This window comes from Esox lucius, chromosome 11 (genome assembly GCF_011004845.1).
Source record: "Esox lucius isolate fEsoLuc1 chromosome 11, fEsoLuc1.pri, whole genome shotgun sequence".
Classification (NCBI taxonomy): Eukaryota; Metazoa; Chordata; class Actinopteri; order Esociformes; family Esocidae; genus Esox; species Esox lucius.
Window position 1 is genome coordinate 46,646,631 of NC_047579.1, and position 22,272 is coordinate 46,668,902.

Below are 22,272 nucleotides of genomic sequence, written 5' to 3' on the forward strand. Positions count from 1 at the left end.
TCTAGACCGTGGTACATAGGTGCAGCAGTGTGAACACTGTTTAGTGCAATACTAAAAAGGCCATCAAACAGTAGTAGTTCCAATAGAGTCCATAGAGAAAGAGCTGCATTGACATATTATACAATACATTTCCCACAGCCACAGTGTTGAGGGGGGGGCGGGGGGGGGGGTCCTACATCATGTGGAGTGTTTCTGTTTCAGCGTATCACATTTCAACCAGGCAGCAGGTAAACATTTTAGGACAAGAAGTTGATAACAATGAACATGACTATCCTACTCCCTATTCTACATTGGTGTGTGTGTGAGAGGGTGAGTGAGAAAGGGGGGGGGCTGAGAAAACTGAGAGAAAGAGAGATCAAAAGGGAACGAGACAGGAAATGTCATTGGCGGGAAGTGGTTACCTTGTGAACGTCAGTGATTCGACTGGTTTTGGACAGTGCAGAAAAACAAGATTTCAGTTATCACCAGATACCACATAAATACTCCCCCCTTTTCCAAAACCACCAACTTAAATGTGTCCATGTCATTCTAATCCAGAGCAAGGAAATGTCATACATCATTACAATGAATCAATGCCCTGATACGGGTTCAATGAAGTCAGTAGTGAAAGAATGTCAGTTATTTGGTATGAGGACAGTTGGATCAAAAATGGCTCTGTGGGACCTACTGACAGCAACTGGTCCCAAAAAAGTCACATAAATTCAGAGGCCACAGAACCCAGTAAACAGGCCTGCTAAACCACACAGGCTAACCACCAGGCCCTTCCACAGCACATATTACACACACAAGCTAATGGAAAGGAGCCTAGATCCTGTGCTGACAGGACAAGCCATACACTGAAACACACAATTCCCCAAAACACACGGTCAAACGTGGCCCAAGCAAACACAATTACGGAAGTGCCTGGGAGTTGTTTGGATTCTCCAGTTCTGGAAGAGCTAAAAATAAACTGAGAGGAGACGAAGAGATGGACAGGGATCATTCTGGGTCCTCCTCAAAGCAAACAGACTCCTCCTGAAAGGCGTTCTCCGATCATGCCAATGAGACAGAGCCGTGGTCCAAATGACTATGTTTACAGTACAGATAAACCTCCAGTATAAACAGTCAGAGCTTTTCCTATAGGATTGAGACAGGGAGGGCAGGGGAAGCTAGAGTAGAAGAGAAAGACCGAAACGACAGACTGCAGGGAGAGACAGAACGTATGGGTGACCCAGGGGGGTGGAATAACAAGGTTGGGAGTTGGCGGAGGATGGTGCCGTGTGTGTTTAGGACAGACAGTTGGTGTGTGGAGGGGGTAGGGCGGAGGGGGGAGGGCGGAGGGGGTAGGGCGGAGGGGGTAGGGCGGAGGGGGTAGGGCGGAGGGGGTAGGGCGGAGGGGGTAGGGCGGAGGGGGTAGGGTGGAGGGGGTAGGGTGGAGGGGGTAGGGTGGAGGGGGTAGGGCGGAGGGGGTAGGGTGGAGGGGGTAAGGTGGAGGGGGTAGGATGGAGGGGGTAGGAGGGGGTAAGGTGGAGGGCACAGACAGACCAGCGGAAATCAGGAGGAAGTCTTGAGAAACGTTGTTTTTCTCCACAGAGGAGGTCGGCGCCGTTTCAACAGTCCACCCTGCGGAGACTTGACCTACTAAATGAATTTCTGTAAAGACATAAAAAAGATGAAAGAGGAGTTACATGTTGATATCTGGACAGTGCCTTTGCGATGTGTGGCTCCTAGAACTGTTACAGTACTGGTACAGTGACAGTGTCAATTGGCCTTTTGGCAGATGTTCCTGGACCGTATCTGGCTGTGATTACAAGCCATCCACCACTAACATAAGTGATGCAGCTGGCTCCACAAAGACCCAGTCAAAACATACAATGTGCTGACTAGGGCTGCACGATGTTTCGTTTCAGCATCGACATTGCGATGTACGCATCTGCAATAGTCACATTGCAGAATGTGCGATTTAGTAAGGCAAACATATATCAGTCTACAATATATTTTTGTTTAAAATGGAAAACCAGCATTATATCTATCTATCTGTTAATTCTAATAATAATAATAATTATTATTTTAAACACGGTTCGTTGCTGCTCGTGGTTGACATGCAGGCTCTGCTTGCGAGTGACGAAATGATGAGCGAGGAACAGGCAAAAAAGACCGAAATGGAGAATTTGGTTGCAAAAAGAAATGCATCGTCAATTACATGGAAATATTTCATCTACAGACAGGATGATGTTGACCAAAAAACAGGTACTTCGTCGAGAGTGCCTTGCAATTGTTGCCACAACACGACCAATTTGTTCGATCATTTAAGGCGGCACCACAAATCTTCGTATGACGAGTGCAAAGCATCTCAATGGCGTCCAAAGCAAAAATCTCTTTTGGATGCATTTGCCAGCATTACACCATACGAGAGGTTCCAAACGGCAGAGAGAAATCACAGATTCAATAACATTTAACGTCGCCAAAGACATGGTACCAATTAACACTGTTACCAAAGAGGGTTTTAAAAACATGATCTGTTTGCTTGACTAGCGGTATGTAATGCCGTCACGCAACTATTTTTCAAGTTGAAACAGAGCTGACAAGTGGAATATTATACAGGAACAACAGACTTGTGGTCCAGCCGGACAACGGAGTCCTACATAAGTCTCACCATTCACTTTGGCCACAGACTGCATCTTGCAGTTGGTAAGTTACACCCAATTGGGCATTATATTTTACTACTGTTGCTATTGCTATACTATTACTGTTACATATTATTACCTAGCAACCAGTTCTGAAATATAAAAATGTTCACGAGTTTCATATATTTTTATTGTAGAGGATGGGGCTGGGGAAGAATGAAGGATACACACTGTCAGGTCGATAGCCAAAACTCTTTCTGAAGACATCCTGTATTTTTTCATATCGCAATATATATTGCAGAAAAACAAAACATCGCAATGTCAGTTATTTACAATATCTTGCAACTCTAGTGCAGACACTTTCCAAAATAAATCTGCAGAAATGTGTGCAGCTGCACTGTGTTTATATCTTCATAATGAGTGGCCCTGCTGGTGGTGCTCAATGGGGTTTGATGCATTTTTGTGTGACTATGCGCATGTAAAGTGTCAAGTTACTGGTGTTTGTAAAATCTGAGGTTGGCAGTGGTGTGTTAAGAAGGATTAGCTCATCTGTGTGTGTACGAGTACAGTATCAAGTTACTAGGCTGTGCTCTGTAGAACAGAATGAGCTCATAATGTATGCATGTGCTTGCACTGTCTTGTGTCTTTGTGTGTCTGTCTGTCTGCCAGCATGTCTGTCTGTCGGCCTGTCGGTCAGTCTGTCTGTCTGTCTGCCGGCCTGTCTGTCGGTCTGCCGGCCTGTCTGTCGGTCTGCCGGCCTGTCTGGTCTGTCTGCCGGTCTGCCTGGTCTGTCTGCCGGTCTGCCTGGTCTGCCTGGTCTGTCTGTCTGCCGGTCTGCCTGGTCTGTCTGTCTGCCGGTCTGCCTGGTCTGTCTGGCTGCCGGTCTGCCTGGTCTGTCTGGTCTGTCTGGTCTGTCGGTCTGTCGGTCTGTCGGTCTGTCTGGTCTGCCGGCCTGTCTGGTCGGTCTGCCGGCCTGTCTGGTCGGTCTGCCGGCGTGTCTGTCTGCCGGCCTGTCTGTCTGCCGGCCTGTCTGTCTGCCGGCCTGCCAGTCTGTCTGCCGGCCAGCCAGTCTGCCAGCCAGTCTGCCAGCCAGCCAGCCAGTCTGCCAGCCAGCCAGCCAGTCTGCCAGCCAGCCTGCCAGCCAGTCTGTCTGCCAGCCTGCCAGCCAGTCTGTCTGCCAGCCAGTCTGCCAGCCAGTCTGCCTGCCAGTCTGCCTGCCAGCCTGTCTGCCAGCCTGCCTGCCAGCCTGTCTGCCTGCCAGCCTGTCTGCCTGCCAGCCTGTCTGCCTGCCAGCCTGTCTGCCAGCCTGCCAGCCAGCTAGTCTGCCAGCCACCCTGTCTGCCAGCCAGTCTGCCTGCCAGCCAGTCTGCCAGCCAGTCTGCCAGCCAACCAGTCTGCCAGCCACCCTGCCAGCCAGCCAGCCTGTCTGTCTGCCTGCCTGCCAGCCTGTCTGCCTGCCAGCCTGTCTGCCTGCCAGCCTGTCTGCCAGCCAGCCTGTCTGCCAGCCAGCTAGTCTGCCAGCCAGCCTGTCTGCCTGCCAGCCTGTCTGCCTGCCAGCCTGTCTGCCAGCTAGTCTGCCTGCCATCCTGTCTGCCAGCCAGTCTGCCAGCCAGTCTGCCAGCCAACCAGTCTGCCAGCCACCCTGCCAGCCAGCCAGCCTGTCTGTCTGTCTGCCTGTCTGCCTGCCTGCCAGCCTGTCTGCCTGCCAGCCTGTCTGCCTGCCAGCCTGTCTGTCTGCCTGTCTGTCTGTCTGTCTGTCTGTCTGTCTGTCTGTCTGTCTGCCTGCCTGTCTGCCTGCCAGCCTGCCTGCCTGCCTGTCTGCCTGCCAGCCAGCTAGTCTGCCAGCCAGCTAGTCTGCCAGCCAGCTAGTCTGCCTGCCAGCCTGTCTGCCAGCCTGTCTGCCAGCCTGTCTGCCAGCCTGTCTGCCAGCTAGTCTGCCAGCTAGTCTGCCTGCCAGCCTCTCTGCCAGCCTGCCAGCCAGCTAGTCTGCCTGCCAGCCTCTCTGTCTGCCAGCCAGCCTGTCTGCCTTCCTGATTGTCTGTCTGCCAGCCTGTCTGCCTTCCTGATTGTCTGTCGCAGAACTCTAATCCAGAAGGAATCACAGTAATTACAGGGCATACATTTTCATACAGGCCACCAACAACTGGCATTGCAAGCAACATCCTCTACCAACTGATGTACATGGGAATACTGTGTGCGCGGTAAGTGTGTGTATTATGACTGTGACTCCACTGAGGTGTTACCTGTGCGTTAGTGTTGCCGGCTGAGGCCCTGTAGCCGGCAGGGTTCGGTAAAGTTGGGGGATCTTGCGGTTGATGAGGGGTCCCAGTGACTCTTTGAGCTTATTGTAGTTCCTCTCCATTTCCCTGTGGTACTCTTTCTGGTCTTGACCAATCAGAGTCTTGTTCTTTCTCAGAGCATCCTCGCACCTACAGGACACACACACACACACACACACACACACACACACACACTTCACCATTTTCCTTAAGACCTATCCCCAATTCTAACCATAACCTCAGAAATGCTACCTTAACTGCACTTATAGTATGCACAGTTCTAGAGAATATACCTTGACCTATGATGCTAAGGGGTTGCAATATGTAGCACCATTCAAAGTGTGAATGACATAGAAACAATAAGAGAGCACAATACTTAACACACCTTGAGCAGGGGTGTGTGTGTGTGTGTTCTCTACAAGTAACATCAAATAGACACCCCTCCATTCCAACCCATTTGGATATACAAACATTTCCAGACCTCCAAGGTGGCTTGATGAGAGTGTTCACTGGATTACTGAACTGCGTGTGTGTGTGTGTGTGTTTATAAAGACATTGCAACATGTCATCACCTCTTGGTAAAGTCTTTAAAGCAGAGGCGTAGTTTGTTATGGTGACGATACAGCTTGGGGTCATCAGGAATCTCTGACAGGAACACCTGAGCCACCTCCAGAGGCCCCTGTATGGGAGAAAGCCAGACACATTAACTCCCTCTCAAACACAAAAGCATAAACCACACACACGTACGTTTTCATTCCCATCCCTGGAGGGGGATCAGTAGATAAGAATTATTCCAAAACAAACTAGCCTGAACCAAAAATGCAACACCAAAGCCAAAGATTGTGTGTCTAGTTGTGCGGACAAGACAAAAGGTCTTAACTTCTGCATATTGTTCTTTGTTTAACAATCCCTGTACTTTTGCCAAATAACTTGCATTGTCTCTAAAAATTATTATTGGTTCTCCAGATTATTTCATTAACAATATTATAGAACCATTGGTTTTTATTCCCAACCTAATACATCCCTTTTAGCAAGAAAATAAACATAAATGGCACTGATAAAATGGTTGACAATCTAGACGCAGCTTCTGGTATTTTCCCTGATTTCAAGATGCCAATTTTTTATTCTGTAAGCATAGAAATGGTATACTAACAAAAAGCTCTAATTTGGTCTAATCTGTCCACAGGAGATTGTCACATGTTTATGTGTGTTTTGGAAAACTGCAGACAAGCTTTCTTATGACTCAACAGTGGGGTCCTCCTGGGTCTCCTACAATATAACACACCTTCATTGTGTCCTTGTGTCTGAAAGTAAGCTTGAATCTATGTGCCAGTTGAAAGTGGTGCTGTCTCCACTATTCAAACAATTATTTGCTGAAATCTATCAGGTTTTCCCTTGCGGGAGGTAAACTACGTTAGCATGGGCCTTAAACCTCTTGATACCATTGACAGAGAACAGGGTAAAGTGTTCAAACTGGCAAAATAAGGAATTCTCCTGTCAGTTCTTTTAAGGAGAATCACCTGCTTGAAATCTAATTGTTTTATGCCATTAATATTTTGTCTTCTATTTTAGGATTTCTTTGTGGAATAACTGAAGACTTTGTAAATTATTCAGACGTTCAAATGCAAACAAAAGAAGTACAGTACGTTTGAGGACAAAGAAAGATAAATAAAATAAAAAATAAAAATTTAGAATTTAGAATGTGCACGTGCATGTGGGGCCAACACGTTTTGCCCCAGGAATTCTGGTTGTCAGTGATGCACTAGAAGGACACACCTGGTTGACGGTGGTGCCCACTGACCCCTGCAGGACCATCTGCAGCATCTTGGCGTCAGCAGGCTCCTGGTGGGTGGCGAAGGCCAGCTCCTGGGTCTTCTTCTGCATGTCCTCTATAGCCACCTCCATGGGTACCAGGATGATCTGTCACACAAAAAACCCAGGCATCAATGAATCGGTGGTGGACGAGGACAGATCACGGTCCAACGTTAAGTCCCTTTGAGAAACCAGGAAGAACACCCTGGCCATCGTTGACCGATCACAGCAGACCGGGGCCCGCTGTGGCACCAACGCGCTCACTCCTGATGCGCGCCAGTGTAACCCACCAACCCACCTCCTCTTTGCTGATGACGTTGATGCGTGTCTTTATGTAAGGGAAGGCGTGGGACGTGGTGAGGATGGACTTGCGTTTGTACTGCTCATGCAGATCTCCGTGGGCGCGTCCGTCCAGGGTGAAGGGGGTGCAGTACATGAAGGCGCGCAGGTTGTAGTTCTTGTCGAAGTAGGTGATCCTCTCCTTCAGCTCGTACGTGTCGAAGAAGGGCTCCACGTAGGTGATCTGGAGGTACGCCTGACAGACAGAAACACAGCGTAAGGACTGGACGTAGACATACAACACATAGATCAGTACTACGGGTCATCCCTGGCATGTGTTGCACCTTATTGGGGTCCAGCTTGTTCTTGTCCACATGGTTGGAGTCCTTGATAATCTCCACCACGTCATCCCCGAAACGCTCAGCATAGAACTCCTGACAAGACAGGGAGGGGGAAAACTTCAGACCAAGCAGTCGTACAGTGAATTCATACGGCATTACAACACTACACAAAACCAGAAATACAACACGCACACAGCGTATTTGTCCTTGACAAGATCACTCCACCTGACGCTGTGGCATATTAAGAAGCTTATTAAACAGCATGACTACAAGAAAAGTGCAACTAGTTCAGGGGACATTAAAGGGCCACTAACTGTAAAATCTGCAGCTTTGTCCACCTGAGTGTTTGGCCAGAGAATTTAATGTTAATTCCTCTACTAAACTAATTTGAACCATTGAAAGGTGATCATTTCTGAAAATCCTGACATGTACATGGTCGTCATCATCTGGTACCTCTAGTCTGTGTGAGATCTCAGCCAGTTTGGTGATAGAAGGCTCTTTGTACACAAACTCCTGCTCATCCAGGTCTCCAAAGCGAGAGCCGTAGAAGCCCACCCGAAAGTAGGTCCCAAACATCCTCTACACACTATAGAACGGGGGAAGGAGGACAGGAAGTGGGAGGGGGTAGCAAAGAGGGGGTGGTACAGCAAAACAGAACACATTACTTTTATGATCACTTAGTATAAACTGTCCTAAATTGACATTCACAACAGAAACCATGTGTGACCACAGCAACCAACAAATGAAACCCAGGGGAGCTGAAAGTCAGACACTCTTGTGCAACTGTTTTTCCACAGCTATGTACTGGTTAAGCGTGCAAGAGAGTGTGTGAATGCAATGAAATACAGAGGACTGAATGAGTTGGGCGGGGTATTTTAACATTTCACTCACCAGTTAGGAAACACCATCCACAAAGGACAGGAAAGGCAGGAACACCACGGGAAAGAGAAGGAAAACATTATTGTTTGAATGAAAAAAGGCAGTAACAATACGTTTTGCATTGATGTCTGTGTCTTACCTCCCACCCTGAACTCTGGTTGTAGACTTTGTTGAAGGCATCCTGCAGCTTTCCATGGACAGTGGCCAGCTTCTTGAAGTCTCTGTTGGCCTCGTGGATGGGGAGCAGGATCTTATAGACCTCATTGATGGCCTCATACATGGAAGCCTACAGAAGAGGGACAGAACGGAGACGGTTTATAATATATTCGAAAGAGGGATTTTCAATGTTTAAGCAACACATTAGGTGAGAATCTCCTTCATACCATGTGGAAGGAGGATGCTGCTTGCTCCAGGAGCCCCACCAGGCCCAACTCGCTGAAATACTTCCCCGCACAGATACCCTCTTCCTCTGGGGACAGGATGTCATCGGACACTGCCGACTCCTCCAGCACGTTGGATGAGATGTGCTACAGTGCGTACGAAAGACAGGCAATTACTAAAAGACTGGGCAGATACCACTTGGGTACGCCAAAAGGGCCACGGGTACACTCAACTGACCTGAAAGGTGACGCAGCCGATGGGCAGGTATCGGCAGTCCTCCAGCATGTTGAGGTACTCTGCCACCAGGGCGGCGCTGTGCACCAGGCAGTGGGCTGCCTCCGCGTGGTTCCCCCTCTCAGAGTGCTTCCCCGCCATGTTCTGCAGCCACGTTAAACGCAGGTCCGGGGAGTTCTGGTAGCCCTTAGCAATCCTGAAGGGAGAGTGATGGACATGGAGAGACAGGAATAGAGAGAGAGGGAAAGATAGAGCGAGAGAAAGTAGGTAGCCAGGGAACAGGCAGAGAAAGTAGAGGCACAGGAATGATTACCTTTCTCACATCTATTGTAACATGTATTTGTAAGCACACTGTGTTTGAGGGAAAGCCATTGCATATGAACACAGATGTAGAAGGACAAACTACTTGTGTTCACCAATTTTGTGAAGTTCCTCATTAAGACCTAAATTACCCGGTAAAAGCACATTTTGTGAGTAACCAGTGACCTAAAGTGATAGTATTTCACTCTTCCTTTTTATTGTATAAAACACTGGAAGGACAAACACACGTTGTATGAAATGCGTGTGCGGAGTGTGTGAGGGGAATACCTGTACATGAGGTCTATAAGCATCTCAGGGTCCTGCTGGTGCTCCTTCATCTTGACCGTGTCGGTCAGAATCATGTGCAGGTTGAACACCAGATCCTGGACCTGCTCCGGGAAGGGCGAGTCGCGCAGCTCCAGATCCTCCTCTGCGTAGGTCAGGATGGTCTTCAGGGAACGTCGCAGGTGCTCCTCGTTGAAGTTCTGAGACGTCCCCACCAGCGAGGACAGGGACATGGTGACCTGCATCTTCACCCGCGCGAAGTTCTGCACCAGGGAGAGGACACGTGAAATCCACAGCGAAACGCTTTGACCACGTCCGTGTCATAAATAAAGAATGGCTAATTAAACGCTGGTCGTTTAACATTTCACGTAAGCTGGCATAGAAGGTACTGTGGACTTACGTTGCCGATCTCAAAGTTCTGCCTCATGAGCAGGTAGAGGGACGCCGAGGCCTGACTCCGGACCGAACCCACGCTGCTGCTGCAGTGACGCAGGAGACGCAGGCACAGGTCGGCGCACAGCTCCGTGTCCTCCTCGAACAGCATTTCCGGAAACTACGCGAGACACACGTGGGTTTACATAGACACCCAAAAGGCACAGGGACACGTCAGCAACACACACAGAGCGCGCGCGCATACCTTGAAGACCAGGGCCCTCTGTGTAGTGAAGCAGTGCTGCAGGAAGAGGGCGCTCTGGCTCCCAGCCATGCTGTGGAGGAGAACCCTCAGCACCCCACCCAGGACGCTCTCCTTCAGCTCTGACACCAGCACAGTCTTCACCACGATCTCCAGTGTGTCCAGTACCACCAGGGAGGCTTCGGTGGCCAGGTTCCCGTCCACCACCGACTCCTGCTCCACCTCGGCCTTGGTTCTGGGGGGGGGGGAGACCAGGGGTCACTGTCACTCCAGCACACACAAACAAACACACAGAAACCTACGAATGTGTTCAGTAGTAACTGGAAGGCCTCCACACAGCAACCCGAAGAGTCCCATTTTGCCTTGGCAGTGCCACGTAGGTTTTTGATTTGGTCACTGGTGGGTCGCTGATAAAATTTAGCTTGCCCACGTTAGGTTTGCTTGGGATTTTTGTTCTTGCGATTTATTTAAACAGGTTCATTCAAAACATGCAGTTGACCAAAAATAAACCATGTGAAAGTGTCTATCTCTGTATGTCAGCAGCAGTGTCTACCTCTGTCAGTCATAACTTTCCGGGAATATCAGTTCATTTGTACTAGGCTGTCATACAGCAGACTGTATTAAAAATTTTGTATTTTATGAGCACATTATAAACAAAACAATGCAATTCTGAATAATCTTTTTTTTCTTTTTTTTTTTATATTGACAAATGACTTTAATACATTACAACCATCAAATACATGCTAGTAAGGAACCCTGAGTGGCGTCGCTTGGCATCAGAGCCCCTACGTAGGGACCTACTTGTCCACTCTGTCAGTGTTCTGTTTCCAGTGGGTGACGTTCTTCCTCCACCTGACATTCTCATTGCCGTATGGACTTCGCTCTGGACAAACCAAACAGACAGACGCCGGTTAAGACAAACACAAACGGCACGTACGACATCCGATCCTCTCAGGGTCCATTTGGTGCTCGTACCTCGGCAGCGACGGACCATCTCCTGGCGGGCTCCAATAGTCCCCAGTATAGCCTCCTCCAGACGGGCTTTCATGTCCTGAGACTTCTTAAATGTCAGGCTGTTGATACGCTCCAGAGCCTTCTTCCCCTAGCAACACCAATCACAAGTTAGAGTCACACCCAACGCAACAATAAGAGGGTGGGGCCACAACAATAAAAAGGGCGGGGACACAACCAATGTTCCCTCTCACGGGTTTTGCCACTGAGCAAATGCCTGAGGAGAAGCTGATGATAATTCTGAGCAATTTCCGTTGCACATTTACAGTGAGTATATATAAATAGCTTTTCATTTTCCTGTTATGCAGTCACAATAGCTTTTATGTGGTGTTCAATGCAGGCCCACATTCCCTAGAAACCTTAAAACAAGTACAAGTACATTTTTGGAAAAAGGCCCATAAATTACTGTTGACACATTATTTACAAAACGTGGCAAAATTTGATTTGAAATAATCGAATGAATTGCGCACACGCAGATTTCTGGCCTCTGATCCAAGCTCTCATCTAAAAAGGGCATCCACTTGAAACTCAGACTAGAGGTTCTCTGGCTATTTCTATGACAAAATCACACTTGTGGTCCTGTGAAGGCTGCCATTTCTTCTGCAAGGCAGTCATGGAGTAAACGTGGAAAACAAATAAGTAAAACCAGTAATTGGACAAATTCATCAACGAGAAGAAGTTCTGTGAGGGGGTTCCGTGCTGAAAAACAGAGGGTACCCCACCTTGTACTCAAAGCAGGACACGGAAAGTTGTAGCAGGTCTAGCAGTCTGTTGATCTGCAGCACGGAGAGGTCCGACACCCAGCTCTCCAGCAGATCAGCATCTGCGTTCTTCAGCACCCAGAGGAAACACACCAGCAGGGTCCTACTGCACTCAGCAGACAGAGAGCTGCACTGACGACCGGCCTGGAGCAGAGAACAACACAAACATGGAGGAAATGGCATGTTGCTGCCCCTGTAGCTTACTGTGGAAGTGGACCAAAAACTCAGTAACAGTGGATGGAGTTACAGGAATTACTACAAATGCCAAAGATATGAAGTCTGAGGGAGTGAGGGTGGAGGGGTGACCTTTGACATCCAGCCGGCGTGTAATGAAGCTCAGAGGGGGGTCGTGTGTGACTACTCACCGCCGTCGGCATGGTGAAGTTGGGGGATTTAGCGTGAGGCAGCGGGGAGCCAGCGATCGCCATGGCAACAGACTGATTGATGGTCCCATTGTCTGGGTCCCCGTCGTCAGGCACAGAGGCGGCGTGGCGCCCCCGGGAGGGTGAGGTGTCTGAAAAACACGGGAACATCAGACACCAGTGCTTCGAAACGGGAACCCGCCCACTGTGACACGGGAGCGCCAGGCGCGAAAGCCAGGAAGAGCAGGGTCACCTGTGAAGTCATGGAGCTGGGGCAGGGTGTCCATGATGATGGGGATGAGGGGCAGGTAGAGCTGGGCCACGTGGGCGCGCACCTGGGGGTCTGTGTAGCGGGGGTCCGCGTCGTGACTGCACATCAGAGAGTGCACCGCGCTGATGGCCTTCTTATGCAGGAAGAACACCCTGGGGGAGAGACGCGCTCAGCAGAGGGCAGTGTGTGTGTGTGTGTGTGTGTGTGTGTGTAAACACAGTGCAGTCCAGAAGGATTTGGACAGTGACCCAAGGTTTGTCAGTTTGGTTCAGTGGGGATAAAGTGGAGACTGTCAACTTTAATTTGAAGGTCATTTTCATCTATATTTTAATCTATATCATTACCATAACAGCACATTTTGTACAGAGAACCTCCCTGATTTCAGGGTACCAAAAGTATTTGGAGAAATGGCTTCACAGCTGTCTGTGATCTGGCAGGTGAGTTTGTGGTGTGTGTGTGTGTGGGGGGTCATATGAGCACGTGGTGTGTGTGGGTGGGGGCTTATGAGCACGTGGTGTGTGTGTGTGGGTGGGGGGCATATGAGCACGTGGTGTGTGTGTGTGGGTGGGGGGCATATGAGCACGTGGTGTGTGTGTGTGGGGGCTTATGAGCACATGGTGTGTGTGTGGGGGGGCTTATGAGCACTTGGTGTGTGTGTGTGGGTGGGGGGTCATATGAGCACGTGGTGTGTGTGTGGGTGGGGGGCATATGAGCACGTGGTGTGTGTGTGTGGGGGGGCATATGAGCATGTGGTGTGTGTGTGGGGGGGGGCATATGAGCATGTGGTGTGTGTGTGTGGGGGCTTATGAGCACGTGGTGTGTGTGTGTGGGTGGGGGGTCATATGAGCACGTGGTGTGTGTGGGTGGGGGGCATATGAGCACGTGGTGTGTGTGTGGGGGGGCATATGAGCATGTGGTGTGTGTGTGGGGGGGGCATATGAGCATGTGGTGTGTGTGTGGGGGGGCATATGAGCATGTGGTGTGTGTGTGGGGGGGGCATATGAGCATTTGGTGTGTGTGTGGGGGGGGCATATGAGCATTTGGTGTGTGTTCACTAGTGCCTCACCCCTCCCCATCAGGCTCCAGGATGAGTGACAACTCAGTGAGAAGCAGACCAGACAGGAAGTGTTGCTGTCTGAAGGGAACAGAGAGCTCAAACATACTGGCCACGCCCTGGTCCTGGTGCATACTGGAGAACGCTGAACCCTGGAGAAGGAGGAGGGGAGGTGTGGGGGGCAGGAGTGGCACTCTTTAAGTGTTGAAAGTTGTCTTTTGATCACAAACGGTATCAAGTATCGGCCACCTCCAAACCTGTTAACAGTGCTGTATAGTAATGAAAGGTCGGGGAGCTACCAGGGAGGTAATGGATGGTCGGGGAGCTACCAGGGAGGTAATGGATGGTCGGGGAGCTACCAGGGAGGTAATGGATGGTCGGGGAGTTACCAGGGAGGTAATGGATGGTCGGGGAGCTACCAGGGAGGTAATGGATGGTCGGGGAGCTACCTGGGAGGTAATGGATGGTCAGGGAGCTACCAGGGAGGTAATGGATGGTCAGGGAGTTACCTGGGAGGTAATGGATGGTCGGGGAGTTACCTGAGAGGTAATGGATGGTCTAGGAGGTACTTGGGAGGTAATGGATGGTCTAGGAGGTACTTGGGAGGTAATGGATGGTCTAGGAGGTACTTGGGAGGTAATGGATGGTCAGGGAGCTACCTGGGAGGTAATGGATGGTCAGGGAGTTACCAGGGAGGTAATGGATGGTCGGGGAGCTACCAGGGAGGTAATGGATGGTCGGGGAGTTACCAGGGAGGTAATGGATGGTCGGGGAGCTACCAGGGAGGTAATGGATGGTCGGGGAGTTACCAGGGAGGTAATGGATGGTCGGGGAGTTACCTGGGAGGTAATGGATGGTCGGGGAGTTACCTGAGAGGTAATGGATGGTCTAGGAGGTACTTGGGAGGTAATGGATGGTCTAGGAGGTACTTGGGAGGTAATGGATGGTCTAGGAGGTACTTGGGAGGTAATGGATGGTCAGGGAGCTACCTGGGAGGTAATGGATGGTCAGGGAGTTACATGGGAGGTAATGGATGGTCTAGGAGGTACTTGGGAGGTAATGGATGGTCAGGGAGCTACCTGGGAGGTAATGGATGGTCAGGGAGCTACCTGGGAGGTAATGGATGGTCAGGGAGTTACATGGGAGGTAATGGATGGTCTAGGAGGTACTTGGGAGGTAATGGATGGTCAGGGAGCTACCTGGGAGGTAATGGATGGTCAGGGAGCTACCAGGGAGGTAATGGATGGTCGGAGAGATACCTGGGAGGTAATGGATGGTCAGGGAGTTACATGGGAGGTAATGGATGGTCAGGGAGTTACATGGGAGGTAATGGATGGTCGGAGAGATACCTGGGAGGTGGTGGAGGATGTAGAGGGGGAGGGGGAGGCCGGAGGGCTGAGGGTGGAGCAGGGCAGGTTGAGGGTGACGTAGTGCTCATGGCTACACACAATCCTGGTGAAGTCCATCCTCAAAGCTGTCAGGGAGCTCGGATTCTGGGCTGTGTGGAGCTTGTTGGCGATCTGACACAGACACACACACAAACATGGAGACACACAGAGAGACAATTCAAAAGTGTTGTGTCAACTTCTGTGACTGACTGTTTGCAGTAATAGCCTATGATGTTGTGTGTTTGCCAGTCATGTTGGATGACAGCACTGATGACTGATGCATCCCGAAAAGGAGGGGGTGTTGCTAATATTTATGACAGTAAATAGAAATGTATTCTTTTTTTTGAAGTTTTACTATGAAAGTTAACCAGGCTGATAAATCATTTTAAATAGCTACTATTTACAGGATCCCCGGGCCATACACAATGTTCCTCAATGAGTTTCCAGAATTCTTGTCTAACCTTGTAGTCATGGCAGATAGTATTCAAATTTTTGCTGATTTCAATATTCATATGGAAAAGTCCAATGACCTTCTTCAAAAAGCCTTTGAAGCCATAAATGGTTTTATCCAACATGTCTCAGGTCCAACTCACTGCAACAATCACACCTTAGATGTAGTCCTGTCACGAGAAATCATCACTATTACAAAAATAAATCCCAGTTATCTTGAGCATGTCCTGAACCTCCCTGATCGGGTGTCAATGGGGACAATGTCTTGATACCGTATCGCTGGACACATTCACTCAATTTGTAATGAGTTCTAAAAGAGATCCAGACATATTAAAATATAGGCCAATATCGAACCTTCCGTTCCTCTCAAAAATCTTAGAAAAATGTGTTTCCCAACAACTGAATGCCTTCCTGAAGACAAATAACATTTATGAAATGCTCCAGTCCGGTTTCAGATCCCATCATGGTACTGAGACTGCTCTCGTGAAGGTAACAAATGACCTTCTAATGGCCTCGGACAAAGGTTCCGCATCCGTCCTGTTGCTTCTTGATATTAGTGCTGCTTTTGACACTATTGATCACTCCCTTCTCTTAGAGAGACTGGAAACCAATATTGGGCTACGTGAACCTGTTCTAGCCTGGTTTAAATCTTATTTATCTGAAAGATATCAGTTTGTATGTGTGGATGGCATGTCCTCTGACAAATCAAAGGTATGTTTTTGTGTTCCTCAAGGCTTAATTCTGGGCCTATTATTGTTCTAACTATATATGCTGGCTCTGGGCGATGTTATCCAGAATCACAATGTCAACTTTCACTGTTATGCTGATGACACAGTTATATATTTCAATGAAGCATGGAAAAGCTCCAAAATTACCTACTTTGGAAGCATGCGTTTCAGATATTAGCAAGTGGAGAACCTCTTGCTTTTAAACTCAAGAAAAACTGAAATGCTTGTCTTAGGACCCCAAGAAACAAAGAGCGTTGTTAGCAGATCTCACTGTGAACCTCGATGGCTGCATGGTCGTATCCCAAAAAACTGTAAGAAACCTCAGCGTTACCCTTGACCCTGACCTCTCCTTTGATGAATATATAAAATATGTCTCAAGGGTTGCTTATTTTCATATTCGAAACATTGTAAAAAATCTGAAACTTTCTATCAAAAACTGATGCAGAAAAACGAATCCATGCTTTTGTTACTTCTAGACTAGATTACTGCAATGCTCTTCTTTCCGGTTACCCTGACAAATCAATAAATAAACTTCAATTAGTGCTGCACACGGCTGCTATAATCCTTACTAGAACAAAAAAATGTAACACATTACTCCAGTACTAGCCTCTTTACACTGGCTGCCTGTTAGGGTTAGCGCTGAACTAATAAATCAATACATGGACTTGCTCCTACTTACTTTGCTGAAATGATCCAGCCATACATACCTACACGTAAAATTAGATTGCAAGATGCAGGCCTTTTAATTGTACCAAAAATGTCTAAACAAACAGCCGGAGGCAGGGCCTTCTCTCATAGAGCTCCACTACTGTGGAATGATTTGCCAATTAAGGTTAGAAATGCAGAATCGATGCAAACTTTCTAGTGTCTATTAAAAACTCATCTCTACAGCACGGTTTATGATTAGGTGTTGCCTGGCCCGGGGGCGTGAAGGTGACCAGAAAGGCTTGATACTGTCCACCCTTGCTGTCTTGCCAGGTGGGCTCTCATCGCCACTGGGATGCCCTCCCTCCAATGCTATTCGGGGGCGGAGTCACTGGCTTGTTGTTGTCTCTCTGTTGCCTACTTGTGCCATTGGGCTGTACTCTGCTGGCAATACTCGGCCCTCATTCAGGGTGGTTGTGGTTGGTGGGGGTCCCACAGTGTCACCGGACCCCCCTGTCTCAGTCCCAAGGTCTTACGCTGCTATATTATTGTGCTGGGGGAGCAGGGTCAGTTCTCCTTCTCCACTATAAATTCCTGTAGATCTAAGGAATGCATTTTCAAAATGTTCCCTGTCTCCTGCCCTGTTTTAAACTTAGGAGGACATGAGATCCTGGCCCACACCTGAGGAGTACCAGGTTTGAAAGACTTGTTGTGGTCCCTGTCCAAAGTCATCCTGGTTGTGTCGCAGATCAAGACAATACCTGACAATTTCAGCTGCCACTGTGCTGACACCTCCCCCCTCCCCGTGTTGTCCCTGTCCTTGTCCATCTGGTCATGCTTCTGACCTGGACTAAGTTTAAATAGACTCTGAACTCAGCCCACATGCATTTTTTTATTATTACAATTTGTACTCTTAATATGTTCACTCGGCACAGCCAGAAGAGGATTGGTCACCCCTCTGAGCCTGGATCCTCTCTAGGTTTCTTCCTAGCCACTGAAATTCAACAATACGGTTGTTTGCTCCTTGGGTTTTAAGGCTGGGTGTTTTGTAAAAGCACTTTGTGACAACTGCTGATGTAAAACGGGCTTTATAAATAACTTTGATTGATTGATGTGACTTCAAATTACACAACAACGACAGTCTGCTGTTTGTACGTCTGTTTGTAGTTGAACCGGATACTTACGCAGTGTATGAAAGGGTGTCTGCCTGCAGTTGATGACAAGGACTGTGTGTGTGTGTGTGTGTGTGAGAAAGAGAGACAGAGGGTGTACCTGCTTGTAGTAGGAGCGGATGAGGTTGAAGACAAAGCCACGGTCGATAAGAGACAACAGGTCATTCAGGAAGAAGGCCAGACTGCTGTTTAATCTCTCCACAAGCTCCACATCCTGAAGGAAAGAGGGAGGGGGGGGTGCCGGCGATCAGAGACAGTTCAGGGCTGCCAGAGTACGGGATGCTCGGTCACAACTCCACGGATAAGGAACGACTCATCTTCACTACAACTCCGTGGGCAGTTGAGTTATGAAAAGCTCTGTACCTTGTGGTATCGGCCCGCTATATCTGCACCGACAGCACACACCAGAGCAGCTATGTCATCCACAAAGCGGTCAGGGAAGCGCTGTCGTCTGGGAACCTCCATCCGGGAGGACATGAACAGGTGGTGCGCCATACTCTTGGTCTGGGGACCAGGAAAAAAAAAAAGCATTGAATGAAGGTACTTGGTCAACTTAACACCGTCTATAGAAAACACTGTTCTCCCTTTTCAAATGGGTTTCTTAATCTACCGAACCACTAATAGCCTTAACGACCACAGCGGGAGCTCGACCACATGGGAAAGATGTTGTGAGGGAAGCCACATAGAGGTCCCCACTGTGGTAATTCTCTTCAGGTACTTACCATGAGCTGGAAGAAGAACCAGGCCTGTTGGAGCGCCGCCTCCCTCACAGCGCTGGAGCTCACAACCCACTGCAGAGCCAGCTCCTCATGGAGCAACTACACCCGCAGTCATACACACACAGGGGCAGAGACAAGGCAGAGCAGGGTTATTTCAGGACACCAAACTGAATCTCGCAGATAACACAGGCACGCAACTTCTGCCTTTTATGGTGGCGACGAGACAAAAAGCCCATGGCTGAAAAAGCAGAGCGACATGGGAGCTGAACACTCGGCAGCGTGATACATCGTGACCGAAATGAAACATGCGACGGATGAGGACGAACGTGGATGCTTCAGTCAGTGTGTGACAACAGTACCTTCTTGGCAATTTGCCTGGTGGGAGCTGAACAGAAGGTGGCGCTGTCCAGAAAGGCAGACATGCGATTGCAGCCACGGTCACTAGGCTGAGATGGAGCGGCGGAGTGATGAAAACATGGTGATGAGGACGGAGAGGAGTGAGAAAGTTGGAGTATTAAAATTAGTAAGGGGGGGGGGGGGGGGGGGGGGACGAAAATAAAAAACAGATGGAGAGAGGTCGTCCTGGAGTCAACCGACTAGCTTGAACAGAACAAATGTTATTGACAGGTGTGTTCAGATGACCATCATGCACTTAATGAGGAAATGTGATCCGAGTGAAAGGCATAAATGACAGGCCAAGTGAGACAGGCCAAAGAGATGAGGAAGAGGACGCCATTAACAGACAGACAGTTGAGCGGCCCCGGCATGAGGGAGGAGTGTTGGGGAGCGCGGAGGGGTGAAGACTGAAGAACTACAACATGTGGTACTAGAATTGCAACAGGCAGAACAGAGATTTTCAGCTGTACAGAATGGAGCATCATGTGTACTCTCACGGGAAACAGGTCCACACTGTTTGTTATGTTTTGGCCAAATTACGGACGGGGGGGGGTTCACCCATGGTGGGGGTCGGCGGAGATGTGGAAGTAGGGAGTCAGGCACCTGCTTGAGCTCACAGTTGGAGTTGGGGTTCCGGCGTAGCACAGCTCTGGAGCCCCCGGGAGCATAAGTAGAGTTTACCCAGGAGTGGGAGCGGTCTATCCCCTGAACATCACACCAGCCACCACGCCGACAGGCAGCAATATACAGGCAGCAAGGGGGAGAGGGGGAGGCAAACAGGAAGGGAGCAACGAAGACCAGAAGAGAGGTAGGAAGAGGAGGAAATAGCAGGAGGAAGTGAATTATCAGGGATAGAACACAGGAGGACAGTGCACAATGGATGTCAGGGGTTTAAATCACATACTGACACACACAGACAGGAATGACCCACTGACACATAGACAGGAATCACCCACTGACACATATAGACAGGAATCACCCACTGACACATATAGACAGGAATCACCCACTGACACATATAGACAGGAATCACCCACTGACACACATAGACAGGAATCCCCCACTGACACACACAGACAGGAATCCCCCACTGACACACACAAACAGGAATCACCCACTGAGACAAATACAGACAGGAATCACCCACTGACACAAATACAGACAGGAATCACCCACTGACACACATAGACAGGAATCACCCACTGACACACATAGACAGGAATCACCCACTGACACACATAGACAGGAATCACCCACTGACACACATAGACAGGAATCACCCACTGACATACACAAACAGGAATCACCCACTGACACAGACAGGAATCACCCACTGACACACACAAACAGGAATCACCCACTGACACACAAACAGGAATCACCCACTGACACACACAAACAGGAATCACCCACTGACACATATAGACAGGAATCACCCACTGACACACAAACAGGAATCACCCACTGACACATATAGACAGGAATCACCCACTGACACATATAGACAGGAATCACCCACTGACACACACAAACAGGAATCACCCACTGACACACATAGACAGGAATCACCCACTGACACACACAAACAGGAATCACCCACTGACACACACAAACAGGAATCACCCACTGACACACACAAACAGGAATCACCCACTGACACATAGACAGGAATCACCCACTGACACATACAGACAGGAATCACCCACTGACACACATAGACAGGAATCACCCACTGACACATACAGACAGGAATCACCCACTGACACATACAGACAGGAATCACCCACTGACACATAGACAGGAATCACCCACTGACACATACAGACAGGAATCACCCACTGACACATAGACAGGAACCTCTGCAACCACAGGTACGCATATCAAGACACTGTGCTGGAAGGTCCCTATAAGAGGAGGACTCTGGTGTTTAGTCAGATTACACAAAGAACAGACATTCAATGTTTTTTTTTTATCCAGACATCATAATATGTATAAATGTATGTTGTCTGTCCGACTGCAACACGCATTAATCAAAGCAAATTAATTGATTTACAATACTATATGTAAAATGCGGATAAAATGTAAGTTCAGTAGCTAGTGAAGTGATTCACATTTCCTTCAAGCTGGCAAACCAAATGGCACCAACATACAAGCATATGTTCTGGATAACCTGAATATAGAGGCTACACACGCTGTCGTTCAGATCTGATCTATAACGTTGCACACCGAATTGATAGAGGCGGCAAATTATGTAAAAGTCTGTGATTTAAAACCCGATACCTACTTATTGGACATCCAAGCAGGAAATGTATTTATTATATGACTAAGTCACTGAACTGCATCAATATATTCAGCCAAAAATGCTTTACTCCACACCATGGGATTTCTAGTCAAATAGAACCCATTTAAAATAAAACTCATAAAAAGCTGATTTAGCAGCATGAAAAGGAATTTGATATATTTTCCATATAATATGATTACCTGTTTGCTTCTGATCTGCAAAGTACTTAAAATGATGTCAGTTCCACTTAAAACAGCCAAAGTGCCAATCAACCCTGAACGTGTCCATGTTCAGCCTGGAAGAGCATCTACATCTCCTACAGTATCTACACTGGCGCTAAAAGCCGGTCACACCACAGAGCCGCCGACGGCACAATTCCATTCCAAACCCTTCCGTGCGTACTGGAGGGAGAACTGACCTTGCTGCCGATGATCCTCTGCACCTCCTCGTCAGGCGACGTGGGGGAGGTGGCCAGGTCCGGGTTGGAGTTACTGATGCTCTTGGAGCGGGACAGGTGGAGGCTGCTGGGGCGAGCCGTCGCCCTGGACAACGTGGCGTACTGGATGGGCAGCTCATAGGGCGGGGAGGCCCCGCCTGGTTACAGAGATAAGGAGGGCGCTGTTATGTGGTGCTATGGAAAGCCCGAAGCCCAGCGGGCCAGGAAGAATCCAGCTGGGAAACGGTAAGACTCTAAAGGACATTGGAAACTGGCCTCACTAGCATTCTACTGGAAATCATGCCCATAACGGCTTCATTCTAGACTAATATGGATAACTTCTACACAGGCTGCCGTGTCCATTCCTCACCAGTAGGGGGCATGGCAGGCTCTGTGGTGGGCAGGTGAAAGCAGTAGTAGATGTAGGAGGCCAGCAGGTTGTTCCTGCCGTGCTGGTCCTGGTTCCCCTCCAGGTTCTTATGGATCTGGTTAACTAGCAGGGACATGGCCTCGAAAGCTGCGCGACCCAGGTTCACTGAGGGGGGAGATTGGGGGTGTGGGGGTGTGG

At 48.9% G+C, this 22,272-nt stretch overlaps 1 protein-coding gene across 6 annotated transcripts in view; it reads right to left on the bottom strand.

Moving 5' to 3' along the window:
- Positions 1-1,453: 1,453 nt before the first annotated feature.
- LOC105027786 (dedicator of cytokinesis protein 6) overlaps positions 1,454-22,272 on the bottom strand; it is a 45,875-nt gene continuing 25,056 nt past the window's right edge. For 2 of the 6 annotated variants that reach the window (XM_010900045.5, XM_010900044.5), the window contains exons 20-46: positions 22,075-22,239; positions 21,687-21,862; positions 19,591-19,692; positions 18,951-19,037; positions 18,595-18,690; positions 18,236-18,376; positions 17,973-18,086; positions 14,839-15,009; positions 13,502-13,641; positions 12,418-12,587; positions 12,168-12,316; positions 11,764-11,946; positions 11,006-11,132; positions 10,832-10,913; positions 10,034-10,265; positions 9,797-9,949; positions 9,400-9,659; positions 8,815-9,007; positions 8,580-8,723; positions 8,336-8,482; positions 7,771-7,896; positions 7,321-7,410; positions 6,996-7,232; positions 6,662-6,805; positions 5,458-5,564; positions 4,850-5,035; positions 1,454-1,632 (exon numbers count right to left, since the gene is read on the bottom strand). In XM_010900045.5, coding sequence (XP_010898347.2) covers positions 1,590-1,632; positions 4,850-5,035; positions 5,458-5,564; positions 6,662-6,805; positions 6,996-7,232; positions 7,321-7,410; positions 7,771-7,896; positions 8,336-8,482; positions 8,580-8,723; positions 8,815-9,007; positions 9,400-9,659; positions 9,797-9,949; positions 10,034-10,265; positions 10,832-10,913; positions 11,006-11,132; positions 11,764-11,946; positions 12,168-12,316; positions 12,418-12,587; positions 13,502-13,641; positions 14,839-15,009; positions 17,973-18,086; positions 18,236-18,376; positions 18,595-18,690; positions 18,951-19,037; positions 19,591-19,692; positions 21,687-21,862; positions 22,075-22,239 — 3,965 coding nt within the window. In that variant the 3' untranslated portion in view covers positions 1,454-1,589. The remainder of the gene's footprint in view (positions 1,633-4,849; positions 5,036-5,457; positions 5,565-6,661; positions 6,806-6,995; positions 7,233-7,320; positions 7,411-7,770; positions 7,897-8,335; positions 8,483-8,579; positions 8,724-8,814; positions 9,008-9,399; positions 9,660-9,796; positions 9,950-10,033; positions 10,266-10,831; positions 10,914-11,005; positions 11,133-11,763; positions 11,947-12,167; positions 12,317-12,417; positions 12,588-13,501; positions 13,642-14,838; positions 15,010-17,972; positions 18,087-18,235; positions 18,377-18,594; positions 18,691-18,950; positions 19,038-19,590; positions 19,693-21,686; positions 21,863-22,074; positions 22,240-22,272) is intronic. The other 4 variants (XM_010900050.5, XM_010900049.5, XM_010900048.5 and 1 more) reach the window with 2 other exon arrangements.